This window comes from Eptatretus burgeri, chromosome 9 (genome assembly GCF_056783735.1).
Source record: "Eptatretus burgeri isolate ZD-2024b chromosome 9, Ebu_testis_v1, whole genome shotgun sequence".
In the NCBI taxonomy this organism is placed as follows: domain Eukaryota; kingdom Metazoa; phylum Chordata; class Myxini; order Myxiniformes; family Myxinidae; genus Eptatretus; species Eptatretus burgeri.
Window position 1 is genome coordinate 37,480,769 of NC_140969.1, and position 23,895 is coordinate 37,504,663.

General features: G+C 48.4%; 1 protein-coding gene across 3 annotated transcripts in view; it reads left to right on the forward strand.

The window, feature by feature from the left end:
• The first annotated feature begins 15,727 nt into the window (after nucleotides 1-15,727).
• RAP1GDS1 (Rap1 GTPase-GDP dissociation stimulator 1) overlaps nucleotides 15,728-23,895 on the forward strand; it is a 125,307-nt gene continuing 117,139 nt past the window's right edge. For 2 of the 3 annotated variants that reach the window (XM_085894762.1, XM_085894766.1), the window contains exon 1: nucleotides 15,729-16,039. In XM_085894762.1, the coding sequence (XP_085750888.1) occupies nucleotides 16,036-16,039 (4 nt within the window). In that variant the 5' untranslated portion in view covers nucleotides 15,729-16,035. Of the gene's footprint in view, nucleotides 16,040-23,895 lie in introns of all 3 variants that reach the window. The other variant, XM_085894765.1, reaches the window with a different exon arrangement.

Below are 23,895 nucleotides of genomic sequence, written 5' to 3' on the forward strand. Positions count from 1 at the left end.
CTTTCTGCTTGGTAGTCCTGTTGATTCCCCCATAGCTGACCCAGTTCCCCTAATGGAACAAATGCCACAAAGCAGCAGGTCTTTGACCTGCAAGGGAGCAGCAGCAAATTGTGGAGAGAATGGAGAATGTTGCAGGTGTGCGGTGAAAGACTGCGATCGGTCAGGTAAACCGAGAGCGGGAGATACATGGGCTGAAGGGGAAAGCTGAGTTACCACGGGAGGTTGTAGGACTAAAAGATGAACAGATGGCGTTAAGCGAAGAAGTAAAAGCAAACATTGGGGAGTTAAAACGAAACTAAGGGGGAAATACGATTAAAAGGTAGTGTAAAACAAGATGATTTACCAAAGTATGTTCACCTCATGAAAAAATTGAGGTCCATGTGGGTGGGGGGCAAGCAAGACTTAACGCGAATATGCAAGTATTTACAATGATCCAAAAACACTTATTCAGTTCTACTTAAAGACGGGCCCACACGCAGACACACAAATGAAAAGAAACCCAGAGTTCTTTATTGGACCATCCCAGCTGAGAAGAGACACAAGCTGGGGGTCAGAGTTCGGTTGGGCACCTGGCCGTTGGAGAAAGGGGCTACTCCATGCTGCGGCACCCGACAATGGTCGCTGGTTTGGTCCCCAGTTGCATGTGTGGGACTCGAAGTTCGTGGTGGAGCTCGGGTGGTGAGTTGCGGGGTCCACGGAGGGGGGTCGGGGTCACTCTTTCCTTCCTTGTCGAGGTCCAGCAAAGACGCGTTCGCTGCCTCGACGACCTTCGTAACAGCAAAAAACCCTTTTGTGACAGCAAAAACTCTCCAAAAAGACCGACGAAAAAAACTCTCCAAGACCCCTGCCTCAGAGTGCTCAGGAATTTATCGACCTCCCTCAGCGGGGAGGGCCTTAGTGAACACACGTCGCTGTCCACCTTTGATTGGACAGGGTCCCACGGCATACCTTTCCGGGGCGGGGCCTTGGCCCCTGCCGGGAAACCCCAGCCACTCTTCCACGTGGGTTCATACTTGACGAGTAACAGTATCAATGTTGCAAAGGTTGTCGTGAAAGAGTTACATCGTTCGTGGGAGCTGAGAAACCGGAACCGCAAGATCTTTCTTGGCACGTCAGGGTGCGAGAAGGCAGCTGGTTGGTGGTGGATCATGATGGGCCCAGGGTTCATGCAGATGGGATGGCTGTTAGATGGCTTGTTGGAGGGTTCGTTGGATGTAAAGATTTAATAACCTAACTAAAAAGAAATCGCAATGCATGCCTTTGATTCTCCCACTAGACAAAAGGATCTGACTACACACATACTTAACGACATAACTGACTTTTGGGACATCTGCATGTTGAATGCAAATGGTTTTCAGATCCATAACAATATGTTCATGACATTAAAAAAAAAATTAGGGTGTTTGGCAGTAAAGGGGTTCTACGGGGGGGGGGGGGGGATTGTCCCCTGAAATATGAATTTACTTTCATCTCTGAAACCACACACAATTTCGATGAAACGACCACAATCTTTATCACCTGTGATGTACCAAAGTTTGTTCATGGCATTAAAAAAAACATATATCCATCGGTGTTTACTTTCTTCGCTGTTATACATTTTGTGGGTCATCCATGCCTACCAATGGTTCCCTGATTTTCTTATCCAGGTGCGTACCCAGGGGTATTGCCAGTGCTGGATTAAGCCTCGCCTGGCCCTAAGGCACATTTTGAAATTTTAGAGAATGGCCTAAAATTTTAAATCAAATCTCGGGCTCATGTAAAATGGATCCCAGACAAAAGATGAACTGATTCAAGAACAAAATATTTAATACAAAAAAAAGACAAATATTTAATGTGAAAATAATTTTTGGCTGGCCCTAAGGCACATGCCTTGTCTGCCTAATGGTTAATACAGCACTGGGTATTGCCCCTATGTTTTTTTTAACGTCGTGAAGAAACTTGAGTTGCAACATACCAAATATCATTTTAGCTGTTTGGTCACAATCCCGTCAGCAGTTTCGGAGAAGTTGCAAATGTTTATGGACTGATGGACAATGTGCCATCCCCTGGAACTGACAATGCCTGGAACTGCGTTCCAGGTCAGCTAAAAATGGGGGAGCTTGGACGGTAAATAGAGACGAGAACGTGGGAGACTGTCGAGCGGGTGGAAGCTGTGAAGGTGTCAGAAAGAGAGTTGGTGGGAGCAAAGCAAGCAATAAAGAAAGTAGAGGAGGTGGTTGAGGAAACAAACAAAAAAAAGAGGCAAAATAAACTCCATAGGAGGTTAAGAAAATTCAAGTATTAAAAAAACAACTGAAGAGGAGCAGAAGGAAACTGCAAAGAATGTAGAGGAAGTGAAGGAGGAGGTTATTGTTGTGATTTCCCACCCGTTGCCCTGCGGGCGGCCGCTTCTAGCCAATGGCGGCCACCCTCGCCCACTGAACAGACAAACCTAGTCGCAACTTTCGGATCAACGCCGAAATCCAGCTACAGGTGTATCTGTAATCACACCACGGCCTTGTCAACACTCTACCCGCGCTACATGGTCCGATCGCCAAATGGTCGATTAACCTAATTAATCGCGCGGGCAGACTACCGAGAGACTGTACCTCAACGGGGCCTGCTTCAAAACGAGCCGCTTAAGCAGCTCGCTCCGTTTTGTGATAACCGAGCGGAGTATTATCACGAAGCCCCGTTGGATCCGATTCTTTTATCGGCTATGAAAAAGCCAGCTATATTCTGAACTCAATTATGGCGGTTCAATGAGGGAAAGAACGCAACGAACGAGGAACATTTAAACCATGGCATTTATTTCACACCCGTAAGCAGTCAGGCAGTAATGTATGCAACCAATGCACGTATGGGACAAAACACAAGCAAGACAAAGAACTACAACTGTCTATTTATTATGTACACACATGCACTTAACACTTCTACTTAACGGACTTGGCGCCACATCATTCATGCAAAGAAAACCCCCAGAAAAGTCAAGGAGGCATAACTGGACCTCGTGGGTCTTTATAAGTCACGGAGCTGTGAAGACCGAGAGACCACGCTGGTTACCTGTCGCCTTCGTGTTGACTCGCTGGGCGCTCCTCGACGTCCCGTCCACACGGCAGCTGGCGTGACCGCGGCTCGGCACAGGCCTCGTCGTGCGGCCCGGTCGATCGGGCCTAGTCGACAACGCCTCAGAGGAAGTAACGGGCCTTTGCTCTTTCAGAGGTGATGCTCTCTTAAGAGCCCGCCCGTTCCTCAGCGTCGTTTGGACTGTCCCGGGGCCCGATCACCAGTTATGCTGCTGGTTGGCGACTCCTCTCCGGCCTCTCTCCAGCGACCCACTGTTCGGCATGGCACGGCAGGCCGCGTTCCTAGCTCCAGTCTCCTCCGCTCTCTCCATCTCCTCACTGACTGCAGACTCCAGACTGACCCAACTCCCAACGCGACTCCACACAACTCCGCGCTTGGCGTCTCTGCGCGCCCTTACATTGGATCCGTGAGGCGAGGTTTTGATCTCCGATCTCTCACCTCTGACCCCCGCTGGCTCCGCCCCTTTTTATCTTTTGATCCGAATTGTCGCGAAGCTCGGAGAGAGCAGACGTGGGTGAAATCATCGACCCTCGCCCCAACGAAGGAGTCCCCGCGTCTGGTGACAGAGATGTTGTTCGTTCAGGACGCTGTTGCCAGTAACAAGATGGCGGCGTTCGTGAAGATGAAGGTGAGGCGATGTTTGTTGTGGTGTAGGTGGTGAGGAGATGTCGTGGTTGTCGTTGTGGAGATGGTTGATGAGAGCGATGTTTTCGTTGTGGAGAGGTTTGATGGGATGCTGTTGAGGAGATGGCGAGGAGATGTCGTGGTTGGCGTTGTGGAGATGTGGTTGTTCCAAATTAACGATAGCAAAAGAATAACGGCGAACTGAAGATTCAGAGCCCTGCACACGAATAATTGCCCGTTAAACATCGGTGGGGAAATCTAATCTGAACACACACTTATCGACATAACTGATCTCTGGGAAACCTGTATGGTGTCCTGTGAATTTCCATAACCGTAACATGATGAAATGTGTGGAAACAGTGCAAAAAGATTGGTTTAATGCTTTGCAGGGACAGTAGGAAAGAATAAGAACACTTGAGGCGAACAAGGTGGTGAGGTTCCAACAAAGGTGAGGAAATGTGATGGAGGTCGAATGGATGATGCAAAGGAGAGTGTACTGTGGTTCAACTTGATAAAGCCTCCTGTTTTCCCTGGCAGAGTGGGACAAAGTGTGCTTAAAATGCATGGGGAATGGAGAGCAACCTCGGGTGGAAGAATGCAGAGGGAATGCCAACACAGACTGCGGGGGAATAGCTAGCTGGACTCACGGGAAGGGTGAGCCCTCTGAGTACAAATTAAGGGGGTGAGAGGGTTCTGGTCCTATGACAGCCCCATAAAGGCTGGCGTTCGGGATTGGAATCCCGGGAACTCAGTCGGTGCCTCCTGTGCCTTGCAATGGTAAAAGCGACCTGAGGATGTTTTTGGCTCAATTTTATTGCATGGCACGCAGTAATGGCTGGGGCCAGGATGAAGGTGCCAGGTGGGGTACATTTGGTGGCAGCATTTCACAGTGTGGCTGCAGAGGTTCTGACGATCATGCCTGATGGTACTACATCATTAATAGACCTCGTTTCAGCCCTAAAAAGCCATTTTGGCATGAAACAGAAAAGGGGACTTGATGAAGCTCAGCTCGTGGTGTGAAAAAGAGAGTCAAAATAATCGAGAGAGGGAATTGGCACATGACATTCGCTGAGTGGTGAGGATCGTGCATTCGAGCATGGCAGCAGCCACCAAAGAGAGCTTGGCCTTGGATACACAAGGAAATTAAATGCAGGAGAAAGCCATTCAGCCCATCAGGCCTGTGCCACATCAACACCAGACCAATTTATACAAGAAAAAAGCATTTTTTTAAAAAAAATGTAAAAACAGGAATGGAATCTCAAAAAAACAACCTAACAGGGAAGGAATGACAGCACAATCATCTTGTAGATTACCATCACGCAATGTTTTTACATTTCACTTTTGTTGTGGGATTGTGATGGAACAACATCATAGGATGTCATGATGCTAATAAAGAAAGGATTGTGGTGTCGTATTGTGATGTCATCCCTACCTTGTTTGGTTGTTTTTGTTTTTGAGATGCCCTCTTATGTTTTTACATTTTTTTAAAGGTTTTTTTATTTTTTTAGGGGGAATACATGAAAGAGTTAATAAAGAATGTAAAATACATGTATACAGACAAGCGAGATATTACGTCACTATACAGACATCAATGCGTATCAGCTGCTGGAGCAGCATCGTTTGGGGGGGGGGCTAGAAGATAGCCGGCCTCAGCATAATTGCTCGACCAAGCAATTTAGAGCTTTCCATCAGTTAGTGTCGTGATTTGTATTTGTGTGACTTCTTTTGAAGATAATTAATAAATATTTTATCATAGTATTAGCAAATTTATTATGCTTACTGTTATATGTTTTTTTATTTTGGTATGGATTCCATCCCTGTATATTTTTATATGTTTTAAATAGTTGTTTCTGTTTATTTTGGAGAGGTAATGTCATGGCAAATTTTGTGTTGCGTGCGTTAGGCAAGAGACAAAGTTACTTCCTTGCGTTGGTATCACCTTAATCACTTCAGTAGTTTTTGTGTTAGGTTAGGCAACAGTTTTACATTGTTTTTCGAGGAGAAGAGGAAGAAGTACAATTTTGTCGTTGGTTACGGTTCTGGAGTGAAGTTGCTGAGGATATTGGAGGTGGTGAGAGTGCAGGGAGAGCAGGCAGTGCTCATGGTGCAGTGGGGGCAGGCAGTGGCGAGGGTGCAGTGGGAGTAGTTAATTGTGATAGTGCATGCAGTGGTGAGAGTGCAGTGGGAATAGTTAATTGTGATAGTGAGTGCAGTGGGAGTAGTTAATTGTGATAGTGCATGCAGTGGTCAGTGCAGTGAGAGTAGTTAATTGTGATAGTGCATGCAGTGGTGAGGGTGCAGAGAGAACAGGCAGCATTGAGGTAGTGAGTACAGGCAGCATTGAGACAGTGAGTACAGGCAGCATTGACGTAGTGAGTACAGGCAGTGGTGAGGCAGCGAGTGCAGGCAGTGGTGAATGTGCAGCGAGTGTAGGCAGGTACAGGCAGTTGCGAAGGATCAGTGAATGCAGGCAGTGGCGAAGGTGCAACGAGTGAAGGTAGTGGCGAATGTGCAGCGAGTGAAGGTAGTGTAGAAGGTGCAGGGAGTGAAGGTAGTGGTGAAGGTGCAGGAAGTGAAGGTAGTGTAGAAGGTGCAGGGAGTGAAAGTAGTGGCAAAGGTACAGCGAGTGAAGGTAGTGGCGGATGTGCAGCATGTGTAGGCAGTGGTGAATGTGCAGCAATGGAAATTGGTTGACATGAGGTATGGGAGACAGTTTTTGTGGGTGATGAGACAATTAAATATGTAGATTCTTCATTCTTAGGAAGGATCGTAGACACAGAATTCTGTGTAGTTTTGAAGGAGCGTGAGTTGGGGACATTGAAGGAAGGGTAAACGATATTGTATCGGGTCACGGCAGGAAGAAGTTGGTTGTGGCACACCTAGGTGCGAATGATGTAGGGAAAGTTTACTCAGAGGTTTGGAAAAATAGACACAGGATATTGGGTAAGTGGCTGAAAGCAAAGGGTTGTGAGGTCATGTTTTCTGGGATTCTCCCAAGATTAGGAAACAATTTTGAAATTATGAACAGAGCAATAGATGTAAACCATTGGCTGGAAGAATGGTGTCGGGAGGAAGGTTTTACATTTAACAAGCAGTGGGAATCATTTCGAGGACAAAGGGAGTGTTTCCGGAATAATTGCCATATGTTAAATAGAAAGGTGGCAGCAAAGGTTTGCAGTGGGAATTGAGGAAGGAATTCAGGCTTTTTTTTTTAGGTCAGTGGAGGGTGGGGAAACTATTAAGGAAATAACTGATGTAGTTGTGATTAGTAAGGCCAGGAAAGAAAAGAGAATTTCAGGAAGGGAAAAGTTAAGCTATTGGGTAAAGCAAATATGGTTTTCGGTTGTGTTGTTGTGAGGCCGGGTCTCGGTGGCGAGCACGACCGCCAGGGGGAGCAGTAGAGTCGGCTCCACCGAACACACCGGAATTTAGGCCGTGACCCTCGGATAAGTCCGAAAGGCACGGGCCCCTTTCAGGACCATGAATCGCCAATAATTCGACCATGTGGGGTAGGGTTAATTGCCAAACTTCAATATACCTAAGTACCCACGCGGCAAAGCTACCGGGGAATTCACACCCTCGGCAGGCCTCGAGCAGGACGAGCCGTTACCGAGCTCGAACCGTGTGTAACCCGAGCGGATGGTTACCGAGGCCTGTCGGTCCAAATGAACAATTACGGCAACAACGGCCTTCCTAATCCCCAATACGCACCATGGCAAACCAATGGCAGAAATGACAAAGAACGAGCTGGTACATTCAACAAAAGGGATATTTATTTATAACAATAATCGGGGAAGGGAACACAGAGCAGAGTTATCATGAATAAAGAAAGGTATCAAATGTACAAGCAATTCCGTAAACAATTCTACTTAGAGACAGGGCCCACAAACACACACACACACACACACACACACACACACACACACACACACACACACACACACACACACACACACACACACACACACACACACACACACACCCAGAAAGAGATGGACCTCGAGGTCTTTATTGCACCTTCAGCTCAGGAGGGAAGAGAACGTGCTGGCTACCTGGCCGCGTTCGCGCGGCTGGACGACCGCCCCTTCCCGGAGCACCAGTCGCCAAAGAACGGACCAGGGCAGCCGAACGCAGAGGAGGCGAACGAGGTGATCTCCCGTGATGAGATGGTCGACCACTTGTTATAATGCGCCAGACGAGACACCTCGGATGCGCGGGATGCAGTCAGCCGCAAACCCAGACCGAAGCGCGCTCGAGCCGACGGGACGCAGTCTTCAATCCTTTTCCCATCGTTTTTTGGGGCGGGTCCGTTCCCCCGTCGCCTGCTCCCATTGGGTGGACGGCGTGTCGCGGCTCCACCTTCTTGAGAAGGACCGCCCCCGCTTTGGTCCATGCGTCGCCCATTGGGCGGAAAATGACGCATACCCTTATTTGGCGCCAAGCCAGAGCGAAGTGCTCCGTGCCCATATTTGGTGTGAAATCCACACCGCCTGTGGCATGGAATTCCGCACACGCCCGCATGCCGGCGAGCAAGCGAAGAGCGCAGACAATGCCGCGAGCAGAGGCTTGTTGGTGTCGTTGTTGGTGATATAAAAATCCTAACTATAAAATAATTCACAGCGCACGTACAATTAATCACCTATTAAACATCGGACTGGACCTTACCGAGAAACACATACTTACCGATATAACTGATCTATAAGGACTCTTGCTGTTGTGGGCGATGAGTTCCAGACTCGTAACAGTATTAGGAGGGGGATCATTTATAAATCAAAGCAGGTGGTGTTAACATTGTATAGGAATTTAGTGAGGGCCACATCCAGAATATTGGGTGCAGTTTTGGTGATTACAACTTAGGAAGGACATCGATGCCATGAGGAGGATTCAGCACAGGGCTACAGTATTGATTCTGGGCTTAACTAGACTCAGCTATGAGGAGTGGCTGAAGGAGTGTCATTCTGTGCATGTGCACGGAGTGTTGTTGGGGGATCTCGTCAAGGGGTGTTGTGTGGTTGATGTTGTGTGGTTTTTTTTAACCTAAGAGTGTCTACGCCCATGCCCCTCTGTTAAATGTAAAAGCCATGGAACGAAAAATAATATTTCTTTTTTATGTAAAAAAAAAACAAACAACTACAAGCCAACGAAAAAAAACACAAAAAAACATTTGATAATAAAAATAATCATTTTGCATTTTCCTTATTTTGATCTGATGTTGAGATGATGCAGGCACGATGGACTGAATGGCCCCCACCTGCATCCAATATCCTTGTGTGTATTATATGCCAACTTGATTGGTTGTATTCATCTGCCTTATACAAGTTGTGAACATGCCCCTAATAAATCCGCCAGTTGGTCCAGGCAATGTGAATCCATTTGTGTCTACTGTCCTGACATGGTGTCAAATTTGGGAATTTCTTCATCAACGTTGACAGAATTTACGCTGCCCTGTTATCTCCGGCTGGATGGGAATGTAACCAAGAACTGGCGACGCTGGAGTAAGGACTTTGACTGGTATCTTGAGGCTGCTAACCTCGAGTTGACGAGCGACAGCTGAAAGGTCACCATCTTGCTGAAATGTGCTGGCCCCATGCTGTGGATGTATATGAGAACCTCCCATTTGAGTCAGCAGTTGCTTCAAAGATATTCCAAAACCCTCAGAGACATTCGACTGTCCTGCCTTTGAAAATCATGATAACTAATATGTTGGGTTGCTTTACTCTAACATGCACATGAGACAGTTCTAAATACAATTCTATACCAAAACACATACCACCAGGTGGGCTTAAACATTTTTACTAGTATTTACATACTTCGCATTGGTTCGGTTACTGGTACGCAAATGAAAATTTAAAAACGTTCTTCACCCCTCTTCTGGGCAACAGGTGGCCATCAAATAGTCCTTTGCTGTTGAAGAAAGTCCTTAGGGGGAAGTTGTGGGGGGGGGGAACTTGAAGACATGAAGATCTTCTTTAGCCTGGAGGGCATCATTGGGGTCGACTACCCTCCAGCCCCTGAGGATTATTCTGCTTCACTTGCTGCAACGCTGAAGAAATGGGCCACAACAACAAGTGGTCCTTGGCACCAACATTTAAGAACGGGACCTACAAAAGTGGTCCTTGATGCAAACTTTGAAGAACAGTGGCCATACAAAAGTGGTCCGAGGTGCCAATGTTGAAAAACGAGGCCACACACCAAGTGGTCCTCAGAGATGAACTTGGAGAGGCGTGACAATGGCGATAGGCAATGGGTGTGCGATCGGCATATGGCAAACCGGGCTCGGCATCTCATGGGCCTAACCTCATCATGACCATGCCCCCCCCCAGTCCTTATCCATGCCTGCTCTACCCGAGGCCCTTTCTTTAAATTGTCCCTATGTCTCCTCACTAGAATGTCTGTCTCTTGGGTTCCCCTCAGTCGGTGCCAAATTCCTAATAGTATCTATCTAATCCCCTAAGGATCCCTTTGGAAGAAAACGTGGATCTGTGGGAACCTCAGCGCAACTTCGAGATACATCTGCAGGTCCCACGGCTTCTTCAGGCAGGTGAATCCCCAGCGGCCGGTGTTTACCTGAGTGGTGGATGCTGTGAAGGGGCAAACACAACGCTCCGACTACTCTATCCATTATCACATCAGCCATTAAACTTCCCCAGAACTTACAATGTATCTCTATAAGCTATGTGGTTCTAACAACCGAATTCATCTGTCACTCTGCACGTTGGTGCCAACATTAGTTATGGCCTTACCCTCTGTTTTTCATCTGTGCCTCCACATGATTTCTTGGTTGGGCAGTGTGGCTCCATTTGCAGGCCTGCACACCTGCGTACTCACACAATGGCATGCTAAGGCCGCCTCCGAGCTCACCTGCTCCATTCCAAATTATAGGGGGAGCTCTCCCAGCTCCCTCCCCCGCACTGGCAATTGGTGCTCCGGGTCCCTTCTCCATGGATACCCGGGTCCATCCACAAATTTAGCATGCCCTCCATGGGCTCACGGCCTACCCTGGCCGACAGACTCTCCAACGCCTGCAGGGCAAGTTTACCTTCTTCAACAATATCCACCTTCTAAGTCCCTTCTTCAACAATACTCACCTCTCGTGAGCCACACTCCCAGCCCATCAAAACTCGTTGCATACCTACAAAACACACATTTCAACACATGGCACCAACCGCAGAACAATCTCCATTGCAAATTAAACTAAGTCCGACTAACTAATCTCTTAACATTTGTCCTGGGTTTCCTTGGGCAGGGAATCATTCCCTCCCTATCATTCCTTCGCACCGAACAGGCTGCGCTCACATTCACTCTCAGGCCGCTGACCCACATTCACTCCATCCATACTCATTCACATTTCCATCCCGACATTCACACTGACACCATCTACCTCATGCCCACTGACTAACTCATGCTCACCCTGTCATCCCTTACACTGGTGCTCATTTTGCCGACCTCGGAAGGATGATGGGCTGAGTCAACCTCCTGGTGTATTTTTAATTCAGCGGCCAACGGGGCTTGAACTCAGGACCCTAGGGACAAGAGACTGCACACTTCTTTTAGCAATTGGCTTTCAAAATTTCGACCCTGATCGGGGTGCAGCTCCTCCGGAATCCCATGCTGCCATACAAAACCTTCCACGAAGGCCTGTGCCACAACCCCAGCTTCTTGATTGGGGAGCGCATAGGCCTCCGACCACTTGGTGAAATGGTCCATAACCACGAGGATATATTTATTCCCCTGGTGGGTGCAGGGCAGTGGTCCTAAGATGTCCATAGCCACCCGCTCAAGGGGGCCCCCCACCTGGTGTAATTGAAGGGGGCCCGCATCCTCTGCGCCGGTCCCTTTTTCGCAGTGCAGGTGTCGCATGCTCGACACCAGTCCTGTATATCATGCCTCGTATTCATCCAATAAAACCTCCGGCGGGTCCGAGATGTTGTTTTTGTCTTGCACAAATGGCCGCTGGGGCAGGTACCATGCAACTGTTGTAAAATGGTGGTTTTAAATTGGTTTAGGACTGTAATTAGCCAGGAAGTTATTTCAGAGGGAATTGCCACCCACTTGCAATACAAGATGTTATCTTTCAATTCTAGGGTCTTCCACTGAGCCCAGTAAGCCTTTGCCCACACTCCAAGGGGGGTGACTTCCTCCCCACTGGGTCTCTTACCTGTCCGGACCCACTTGTACACCGGCCACAATGCGGGATCTTCCCGCTGGGCCGTGCTCCAAGCCAACGTTCCAAATTCCTCATCTGTGGTTGGTGGAAAGACTTGTCCTGCCACCCGGGCTGCACGGACGAAGATCTTATGGGAGGTGTCTGCCAATTGGTCCCTGTCTTCATGTCACGTACAGAATTTACAGTTTTCTCCCAGACAAGGGCTTCAAGAGAGTGCATCGGCATTCTCATGAGCCTTACTGGTTCTAAGGGTCACACTGAAATCGTACTGCTGCAACTTTTCCAACCACCTTGCAATTTGGCCCTCGGGTTCCTTGAACCGTAAGAGCCATTGATTGTAAGGAGGAATGGTCAGCTCGAACAAAAAATTTCCACCCGCACAAGTACGGGTGGACATGGTTCATGGCAGACAGCAGAGCCAATAATTATTTGCGAGTACCACTAATTTTGCTTGAGCCTACCCATGGCCCGACTAAAATACGTGATCACTCTTTCCACGCCCTCCTGCGCCTGAGACAAAAGTGCAGCCAATCCTTCCTGGTTCGCATCTGTGTCCAGGGTCAAGATCCCGTTATTGGCAGATCACGGCTTAGACCAATGACTAACAAGTGTCCAAACATTTCTCTTGTGGCCTTCAGTACATCTGTCTTGGAAGTGGCGAACCCATGTTTTGTCTTCTCAGCTGATGAGAACGTCTGCAGTTGGAGCTGAGATATGGTTCATCACAATCTTCCTTTTCTCTCGTTTAAAGCTGATCAGAGGCAAATCTTCTCAAGGAATTAACCTCCTTCTCAGGTGCAGACAGGAGATCTGACTTAATCTCTTCTGCTGCAATGTGACCACATGCCACACACTCCTATAGCCCTCACAACTCGCTCCTATAGCCCTCACAACTCGCTACTATAGCCCTCACAACTCGCTCCTATAGCCCTCACAACTCGCTCCTATAGCCCTCACAACTCGCTCCTATAGCCCTCACAACTCGCTACTATAACCCTCACAACTCGCTCTTATAGCCCTCACAACTCGCTCCTATAGCCCTCACAACTCGCTCCTATAGCCCTTACAACTCGCTCCTATAGCCCTCACAACTCGCTCCTATAGCCCTCACAACTCGCTACTATAGCCCTTACAACTCGCTCCTATAGCCCTCACAACTCGCTCCTATAGCCATCACAACTCGCTCCTATAGCCCTCACAACTCGCTCCTATAGCCCTCACAACTCGCTCCTATAGCCCTCACAACTCGCTACTATAACCCTCACAACTCGCTCTTATAGCCCTCACAACTCGCTCCTATAGCCCTCACAACTCGCTCCTATAGCCCTTACAACTCGCTCCTATAGTCCTCACTCCTCACTCCTATAGCCCTTACAACTCACTCCTATAGCCCTTACAACTCGCTCCTATAGCCCTCACAACTCGCTCCTATAGCCCTCACAACTCGCTCCTATAGCCCTCACAACTCGCTCCTATAGCCCTCACAACTCGCTCCTATAGCCCTCACAACTCGCTCCTATAGCCCTCACAACTCGCTCCTATAGCCCTCACAACTCGCTCCTATTGCCCTCACAACTCGCTCCTATTGCCTTCACTCCTCACTCCTATAGTCCTCAATCCTCGCTCCTATAGCCCTTACAACTCGCTCCTATAGCCCTCACTACTCACTCCTATAGCCCTCACAACTCGCTCCTATAGCCCTCACAACTCGCTCCTATAGCCCACACTCCTCACTCCTATAGCCCTTACAACTCGCTCCTATAGCCCTTACAACTCGCTCCTATAGCCCACACTCCTCACTCCTATAGCCCTTACAACTCGCTCCCATAGCCCTCACTCCTCACTCCTATAGCCCTTACAACTCACTCCTATAGCCCTTACAACTCGCTCCTATAGCCCTCACAACTCGCTCCTATAGCCCTCACAACTCGCTCCTATAGCCCTCACAACTCGCTCCTATAGCCCTCACTACTCAACCCTATAGCCTTCACTCCTCACTCCTATAGCCCTCACAACTCGCTACTATAGCCCTCACAACTCGCTCCGATACGCTCACAACTCGCTCCTATAGCCCTCACAACTCGCTCCTATAGCCCTCACAACTCGCTCCTATAGCCCTCACAACTCGCTCCTATAGCCCTCACAACTCGCTCCTATAGCCCTCACAACTCGCTCCTATAGCCCTCTCTCCTCACTCCTATAGCCCTTACAACTCGCTCCTATAGCCCTCACAACTCGCTCCTATAGTCCTCACAACTCGCTCCTATAGCCCTTACAACTCGCTCCTATAGCCCTCACTCCTCACTCCTATAGCCCTTACAACTCACTCCTATAGCCCTTACAACTCGCTCCTATAGCCCTCACAACTCGCTCCTATAGCCCTCACAACTCGCTCCTATAGCCCTCACAACTCGCTCCTATAGCCCTCACAACTCGCTCCTATAGCCCTTACAACTCGCTGCTATAGCCCTCAGTCCTCACTCCTATAGCCCTCACAAGTCACTCCTATAGCCCTTACAACTCGCTCCTATAGCCCTTACAACTCACTGCTATAGCCCTCACTCCTCACTCCTATAGCCCTCACAACTCACTCCTATAGCCCTTACAACTCGCTCCTATAGCCCTCACAACTCGCTCCTATAGCCCTCTCTCCTCACTCCTATAGCCCTTACAACTCGCTCCTATAGCCCTCACAACTCGCTCCTATAGTCCTCACAACTCGCTCCTATGGCCCTTACAACTCGCTCCTATAGCCCTCACTCCTCACTCCTATAGCCCTTACAACTCGCTCCTATAGTCCTCACTCCTCACTCCTATAGCCCTTACAACTCACTCCTATAGCCCTTACAACTCGCTCCTATAGCCCTCACTCTTAACCATCACTCCTCACCTCTATCCATTACTCCTCGCTCCTAGCCCTTACTAATAACTCCAAGCTCTCATTTCCTCACTCCTCGCTCATATAGTCCTCGCTCATATAGTCCTCGCTCCGATAGTCCTCGCTCCGATAGTCCTCGCTCCGATAGTCCTCGCTCCGATAGTCCTCGCTCATATAGTCCTCACTCATTTAGTTCTCACTCCTCACTCCGAGAATCCTTACTCCGATAGCTCGTCATCACACCTCACTCCGTTAGTTCTTGCTCCTTTCGTCCTCACTCCTCGCTCCTCGCTCCGAGGCCTTACTCACACCTCCTCTCATCCTCGCCCTCATTCTTCCCCCAACCCTCCACCTCGCCTCTCTCCTCGTCCTCCCCCTCCACTCTTCCTCCCCCTCCACTCGTCCCCTCTCCCCTCGTCCTCCCCCCACTCCCCTCGTCCTCCCATCCCTCCACCGAGACCTCTCTCCACTCGTCCCCTCTCCCCCCACTTCCACCTCTCTCTCCCCCCTTCCACCTCTCTCTCCCCCCTTCCACCTCTCTCCCCCTTCCACCTCTCTCTCCCCCTTCCACCTCTCTCTCCCCCTTCCACCTCTCTCCTCCCCTTCCACCTCCCCCTTCCACCTCCCCTTTCAACTCTCTCCCCCCTTCCACCTCTCCCCCTTTCACCTCTCTCCCCTCCTTCCACCTCTCTCCCCTCCTTCCACCCCTCTCCCCCTTCCACCCCTCTCCCCCTTCCACCTCTCTCCCCTCCTTCCACCCCTCTCCCCCTTCCACCTCTCTCCCCCTTCCACCCCTCTCCCCCTTCCACCCCTCTCCCCCTTCCACCTCTCTTCTTCCTCTCTCTCTCTAGTCCTTACCCCTCCTCTCTCCTCCTCGTCTCCCCCTCTCCTCCTCGTCTCCCCTCTTCTCCTCGTCTCCCCCTCCCCTTTCCCTCAGCCTCGCCCCCCTCTCGCATCCCTTCTTCTCGTCCCCCTCCCTACTCCTATAGCCCCTCCCTTCCCTTCTCCCCTCCCTTCTCCCTCCCCTCGTCCTCTCCTCCTCGTGCTCGCCCTCCTCTCCCTCTCCTCATCCTTCTCTCCCTCCCCTCATCCTCTCCTCGTCGTCCTCGCCGCCGCCCCCCCTTCCTATTTCCTTTTCACTGAAGCGCATTTACGATGACATAACGCCTCGATAGTGGGCTGGGCGAGACAGCGGGAAATTGCGCTCTCTCAGTGACTGAAATTAACTGGAACACTGCCTGTCTCTTCGACACCTCTCCTCGTGTATCTCTCGCACAATCTGGCAGTCTCACTGCCAACGATGGGTGAGTTTCGAAGTTGATTGTGGTCGTCATTTTTTTTTTCCTGAGCAAGGTGCGCCTTCACACCGTTCATAAACTAGCCGAGCGCCGATCATTATCGTGCCTCGCTAGGCCTCATGCTTCATTGTATCTTCAGTATTGTTTTGGCAAAATACTTGAGGCGTGTGTCAGAACGAGTTTGATACCTGCATTCATTTTTAATGATGATTAAATTCCTCAGGAAACATGATTATATATATATATATATATATATATATATATATATATATATATATATATATATATATATATATATATATATATATATATATATATATATATATATATATAGTTACGGCTGTGGAAATTTGCAGAGCACCATATAGGTCCTTTACTTAGATCAGTTATGCCGATAAGTCTGTGTTCAGATAGATTTCCCCACCGATGTCTCAGGAAATTATTCGTGTAACAGGGCTGTGAATCTTCATTTAGCCGTTTTTCTTTTAGCATCTTTATTTTGGACCAACCGCTTCACAACAACCACCGCCACTACCAACACCTTCTCCACCACCACCTTCACACAACCACCTTAACCACAAGCGCCCAACCACACCCACCACAAAACACCAGCCACGCGACCATTACAATGACCACCGTAACCACCACCGCGTTGCTACCTCAGCAGGGTTGCGAGAAGCCTGGCATTCGGCGGGAGAGAACGGACGACGGCCTCACCCCTCCCCCCCCCCAACGAAAAACACGTGCGGAAGAGATGCGGGGAGGAAGAAAAAGAATGTCAGTTATCACACCAAAAGAGCCGAGCCGAACTCTCCTGGAATTTTCCCCCGCGCGCCGAGAAAGGGGGGGGGCGAGGCGCCATGGTTATAAAAGAGCGCGCTGAACGCGCGGTCGAGGTCTGCAGGTTGTGGTCGCTCGGTCTCTCTCTACCTGGGTCGCTCTCACTTGTGGTCGCTCTCTGAGTCGTCGGCTGCCGGAGGTTGTGGAGGCGTGTGGAATGGAGGAGAGAGCGGAGCGCAGCGGAGCCAAGGCGTGTGGTCTGCCGAGCCGTGCCTTACCGTGGGTCGTGGAGACGGGACGTCGCGGGTCACCCCAGCGAGGTGAAGGTAGCCAGCCCGGTCTCACGGAGCCTCTGTGGTCTACACGGCTCCGTGTCAATAAAGACCCCAAGGGGTCCAGTCTGCCCCTTGTCTGTCCTGGGGTTTTTCTTTGCTTTTGAATGAACGTTGTGGCGCCATGTCTTTGAGTAGAACTGTTAAGTGTGTACATAATCAATAGACGGTCGTAGCTCTTTGTCTTGCTCATGTTTTATCCCTTACCCGAGGAGGGTTTGCTTTAAATAACTGCATAATTGCATGTGTGTTTTGCATTGATTGATACATGACTGCATGTGTTGTGTGTGGAATATATGTGCTTGTTTAAATGTAACCCGTTCGTTGCGTCCTCTTTCCCTAATTTAACTGCCATATTGCCCGCGGAATATAGTTGGTTTTTAAATAGCCGGTAAAGCGATCGCGTCCAACGGGGCTCGCGATAACACCCCACTCGGTTATCCCAAACGGAGCGAGCTGCATTAAGCGGCTCGTGTCCCTGCGGCCCCGTTGAGGTACAGTCTCTCGGTAGTCTGCCCGCGCGAATAATTAGGTATCTCGACAATTCAGCGATTGACCCTGTCGCGCGCAGGTGGAATATTGACAAGGCTGTGGTGTGCTTAAAAACACACCCGTGGCTGGTTTCCGGCGTTGATCCGGAAAGCCGCGACTGGATTGTCCGTTTGGTGGGCGAGACGGCCGCCATTGGCTAAACGCGGTCGTTTGCACGCCGGCGGGCGAGATCCACAATAATATGTATGTGTGTGTGTATGTGTGTATGTGTATATGTGTATATATGTATATATATATATATATATATATATATATATATATATATATATATATATATATATATATATATATATATATATATGTGTGTATATATGTATATTGTTACGAATCTGGAAGCTTACTGCATTCAACATTCAGGTCCCCATAGCTCAGTTATTTCGATAAGTAAATGTGGATAGATAGCTCCCTTTCCTCTATGTCGAATGGGAATTAAGTGTGCATGCGCTGCGAAGTTATTTTATAGATAGGATTTTTACACTTATGGCAACGCCAACAACAACACTGCTCGAGGGATTGTCCGTGCTGTCCGTGCGCTCACGAAGCGTTTCGTTCTGGCCTGGCGCCAAATGAGAGAATGCATCATTTTGCGGCCAATGGGCGGCATGTGGATCAGAGCCGGGGCGGTCCTTTGCAAGAAGGCGGAGCCTCAACACGCGGTCCGCCCAATGAGAGCAGGCCACGCATGAGCGGACGGATGAAATATTTTTCATCCCAATGGATGGATGAAATAGCAGCATCACTGACTGCTGGTCTGGATTATATTGAATGCTGGTTAAAAAGATCTACCATCTCTTTCCCCTCCCCCACCCTTATACCAAACTGTCATATTATCGTTTTACTGAGCTTGCACTCCATTTGCATTGTATGGTGAGCTTTTGGCAGGGGCCCAACCATTCAAATGCCTTGCTGGTTAACTCTTGGTGCAATCTTTCTTGAATCAAATACATCTACAAGTTTTCCTCCAAGCCACACGCAAGCAGGGTATTCTCTCCAGTACTGTGATGGAGATGTACCAGACTTCCAGCAATCGAGAAATTCTTTTTTGCCTTCAGATTGGCCAGTTTCTAAGTTTGAAAATTGTTTTTTTAATGCCAATGCCATGCTTATAGCAGCTATTCGGGGTTGTTTTATGAAGCAATGGTCAATTTAATTAGGCAATGTCCATTGTATTTATTTTACAAATGTCTGTATAAAACAGAATGAAGAACTGGTCTTGTTTCTGAAAGCTATTGTAACTAGATTTGCTCTTCAAAAATGTAACAGCATTCTCTTTTGCTCAGACGAAAGGTAAATGCCCGAAACGTCCATTTAATTCCAATAGTCTAGATACCAAACAGCCATTTCAGGGCAAAACGTGCTTGAGTGTCATTATGAAGTTTTTTTTTGGTTGATTCATCATCTCTGAGCTATCCTGAATCGGGATCAGCCGCGTGCCAGACTCACACCCTTGAGGAATGTTTTTTTCGAGGCGAAAACAAAATGGCCACCACCGACTTTCGATAAATTCTGTTTTGGGCTATATCTTCACTTCTAATGCACTTACACGCACAATTTTGGTGTCTACTACTATGTTTCATGCGACAGACAAGGTAAACGTTGATGATTCTCTCAAGATTGGATGACAACAGATGGAGGAATTTGAATCTGGATGGCCAACAAGCTTCAACAAGACACTAACCAAGAAAGTGTCCCTGATGACGTCGACCAAAAAGAGCATCAAGCTGGATGGAAGGCCAGTATATGATACCGAATTTATCTACACCCAAGTCGTATGTCTCCAACAATACAGGGATATTGATATCAAGGATGTCTTCTCTTACAAACTGTCCACTGTCCCAGCCTCCTTGTTTGATGAGAGCGGTGCGATGCGGGCTCAGTCGAAAGCTATCCTGAAGACGAAACTCCAAGTTGAGCAATCAAGTCGAATCCAAGGTGTTCCAGATGCTGTCATCATTGATGGATGTGCCATGTTATGGACTGTACATTGGCCCACAAATGGTACAGTTGAGGATTATGTGATCAACTTCATGGGAACCATCAAATACCACCTTGAGTGTTGTGACGTATACCTGATTTTCGATAGGTACATCAAAATCAGCAGGAAACAGATGACGAGATCCAGTCGTGCAGGTCATGATTCAAGTCGAAAACATCAAGTCAACTTACACACAACACTTCCAGCGCAAAAAGTGGTCCTAAATGTAGCCGGCAACAAAGTACAACTGATCGATTTGATCTGTCAGTATCTGAAGACCCACATTGTGGACAACCAGACCAAACTGGTGATCACCAGAAAAGATCCTACACCAGAACAAGTATGGAACAATTCCACTTTCCAGAGACAGGATCTGAAAACGCACCATGAAGAAGCAGATGTCATCATCATCCATCACTTAGTTAGAATTGTGTCAGTGGTGACTAACACATCAAAGTGGTCTGCGACGATACAAATGTCTTTGTCCTGTTGATTCATTTCTACCTCGAGGAAAAGATGACTGTGGATGTCAGCATGGAGAGTCCGTGTGCTGGGAGGGCGAACGTCGACATTCGCCAAACAGTACTGAAACTCAAAAGCATCGCCAAATATCTGCCTGCTGTACATGCTCTGACTGGATGCGATACTGTGTCGTATTTGTTTGGCATTGGAAAGGCCAAAGCGCTGAAGGTACTAATGGGCGGACATCATCCCTCCTTACTTGGTTAGCTGGAAGCAGACGAGGAAACGATGATATCTGAGGCAACTCCCTTCATTGATGCCTGTTATGGTTCGAAAATGGAAGGTGATATGTCCACACACCGGTATCAGTTGTGGAAGTCTAAGATGGCCAACTCCAAGATTACCTCTGCTCCGAAATTGAAGTCGTTGCCCCCATCACATGATGCCTTTGTTCAACATGTACATCGTGCTCATCATCAAGTCATTATATGGAAATCGGCCACTCAGTCAGACCCTCCGAACTTGGATCCCATCAAGTATGGAAGGCAAGAAGGTGAGGACGGTGTGACGTTGTGTCCAACCACACTTCCACCTGATGTGTCTGCTGCACCAGTCACCATTCTGCAGCTGATCAAGTGTGGATGCTCCACCAGCCGGCCATGTTCCACCGGGAGGTGTGGTTGTGTGGCAGCAGAGATGTCATGTTCGATGTTTTGCAGTTGTAATGCTGGATCAGACTGTTCTAATGAACAGACAAGGGCAATGGCTGCTAATCATGACGACGATGACGAAGCTTGAACATAATGTAGAATATTGCATCCTTAACAAAGTTAATATTTGTTTGCCGAAAAATATAAGGTAATTTCAAAATCATATACATGTACATACTTGCTTTAAGACATAACCCAAAGTCATAGTCAACTATCCACATGTATCCTGATATATTTTTGTAAAAATAGTATTCCAATATAATCATCAATTCATTGATCATTGCAAGTAAGTTACTTCAGCTGTCATTGACTATTATTGTATGTAGTATTAATATTTGAGGGTTCATCAAAGTCAATTTCTTACTCGAAGTGATCAGTGGAACTGCAAAATAGCCATTTGTCATATTAAAATGGTGGCCATCTTGAAAATATGAGACAGGTCATATATATATATGTATATATATATATATATATATATATATATATATATATATATATATATATATATATATATATATATACAGTAATCCCCCGTTTCTCGCGGGGGTTACGTTCCAAACCTCCCCGCGCTAAGTGGAAATCCGCGATGAATGGACGCCTCCCCAAAAAATCGACTCGTCTGGTCTGGTCGGTTTGGGAGTGATTGGGTTTGAGGTGCCTGAGATCGACTAGTCTGGTCTAGTCGGTTTGGCAGTGATTGGGTTTGAGGTACCGGAGATCGACTAGTCTGGTCTGGTCGGTTTTGAGGTGCTGGGTATGAGCAGTGCTCGTCCAACGGCGGCAAACCTTGTTCCTTCCCGAAGCATATATCGAGCACCTTTACCTTAACCTTCTCCTAGAGCATCCCAGGACCTTCCTCTGGCGCTTCGGTTCCTTGACAGAAGCCTTAGATGGTGCAGGGCGTTTGGGCGGCATCGTGGGGCTTGGAGAAAAAACGTAGAAAATATTCGAAGTTCACAAGCGAAACTTTGTCTCGTGCGTTTTGTGACTGGTCGAGCACCACGCGTTATAATTTATTGCTTAAATAATTTATATTTTATATATTATTACCGCGATGTACCGGGGGAATCCGCAGAAAAAAATAGTTACGTTCCAAGGGAAAACCCGCGATGAACCGAGGGCGCGATAGGTGAACCGCGATGAAGCGGGGGTTGACTGTATATACTGTATATATATATGTATATATATATATATATATATATATATACATATATATATTTATATATACACACACCTTTAATTTTATCATTATTGGATTCCTTGACCATGAAAACATAGTAGTAGACACCAAAATTGTGTTTGTAAGTGCATCAGAAGTGAAGATATAGCCCAAAAGAGAATTTATCGAAAGTCGGTGGTGGCCATTTTGTTTTTCGCCTCTTAAAAAAAATTCCTCAATGGTGCGAGTCTGGCACCCGGCTGATTCTGATTCAGGATAGCTCAGAGATGATGAATTCCCCCAATTCCCATTAAATTTCGAGCTTTTTAATGAAATTCCACGGAATAAGATGGCTTTTCAAGGCGAACGGGTACCGGGGGTATTGGAAATAGAAGTGAGGGAAGAAATTGTGGAATCCATGGCCCAGGACGAGATCCCCGAGCAGGAAATGCTTATTGGGCAGGATGAACTTCCCCAACCAAACTCGGAGCCCGAAATGGGTGCGGCGGCAGAGACCGCGGTGGATGACACCCCCCCACCCCTCCTCCGTCAAAATCCCTCCCCGCTCACCAACGAAACCACGACCGACAATGGCGGATCGGTCCAGCTAGAGCCATCGGTCATCACACAAATGGTGGAGATGATCACACAAGCAATGAGAGGGGAGATGCAACAAATGAAAAACGGAATAAATGAAAATCCGTGCAGGATGGAAAACTATATGAAAAAAGAAATGAAAGCAAACACAAACAAAATGAATGCTAATATGACAAACGAAATGAAAAAAATACGGGGTGAGATGCAGCAAATAGGCCGAGGCCTGCAGGCAGGCATAATGGCAATTGCGGGGAGCGAAACGCGGGCAGTGGAGATCAAAATGGCGGCGCCACGTGTTGGAGTGAACGAGCTGAGGGGGAGTGCAACGGCTGTCAGGCCCGCAATGGAGGCGGGTGAAGACAGATTAATTTGGGGGACGTGTTGGGTGAGAAGCGTAAAGGTGACGGAGAAAGTGACTGTGACGCAGAGGGAAAAAGTAAAAGGGGTGACTGAGACGTGTACGGCAAGACACGTGGAGACGGCAGAAATAATAGTTGAGACAAGGGAGGTAATGGGTGATGAGGTGACTGAGTTGGCAGAGACACGGGAGATAGAGGGTGAATTGGACGGGGTTAAGGACGAGCACACACACATGGAGGTAGTGGAGGATAATGGGTGCGAGCTCGCGGAATTTCTCGAGACCCAGTGCGAGCAGCTGGATAGCCTCCTCCAGGAACGCGGGGAGGAAATATGCCCCCTTGAAGCGGTTCACGACCAGGTGGGTCCGGTCGAGCTTCGCGGAGTTGAGGGGGCGAGTGCTGTTGACGGGTGCACGGAGAGCTTGGGGGGTATAGAGGCCCCGGAAACCCTTGGGGTGGCACAAATCCCCAGTGTGGTTACGAGTGTGGTCCCGGTGTGTGTGGTGTCAAAATGTGTGTATACGAGCGTGGTGAAATGCGTGCTGAAACGCGCACATAGCGTGGGTGCAAGGGCGTGTGAGAGTGACCGCGTGTGTGACAGAGACCCCGTGTGTGGATGAGACCCCGTGTGGGAGTGAAACCCCCTGTTTGAGTGGAACCACGTGCACGAATGAAATGGTCCGTGTGAGTGAACGGCCGAGTGCAAGAGAGACCGTGTTTGTGAGAGAGTGGTATGCGAGGGAGATGGCGGCTGGCATGCGGGAACATGCAACCGCATGTCCCGGTGTGAGTGCCATCTCGAGGTGTGTAACCGTCGTGGCACGTGGGAGTTTGTGCGCGAGAGTGCGACAACGGAGACGGTGCCTGACGGTGGATAAAGGCCGAGTGGCGGCGGTAGATGCATTGGGAACCGTGCCGGGTTTGCACGGCAGCGCG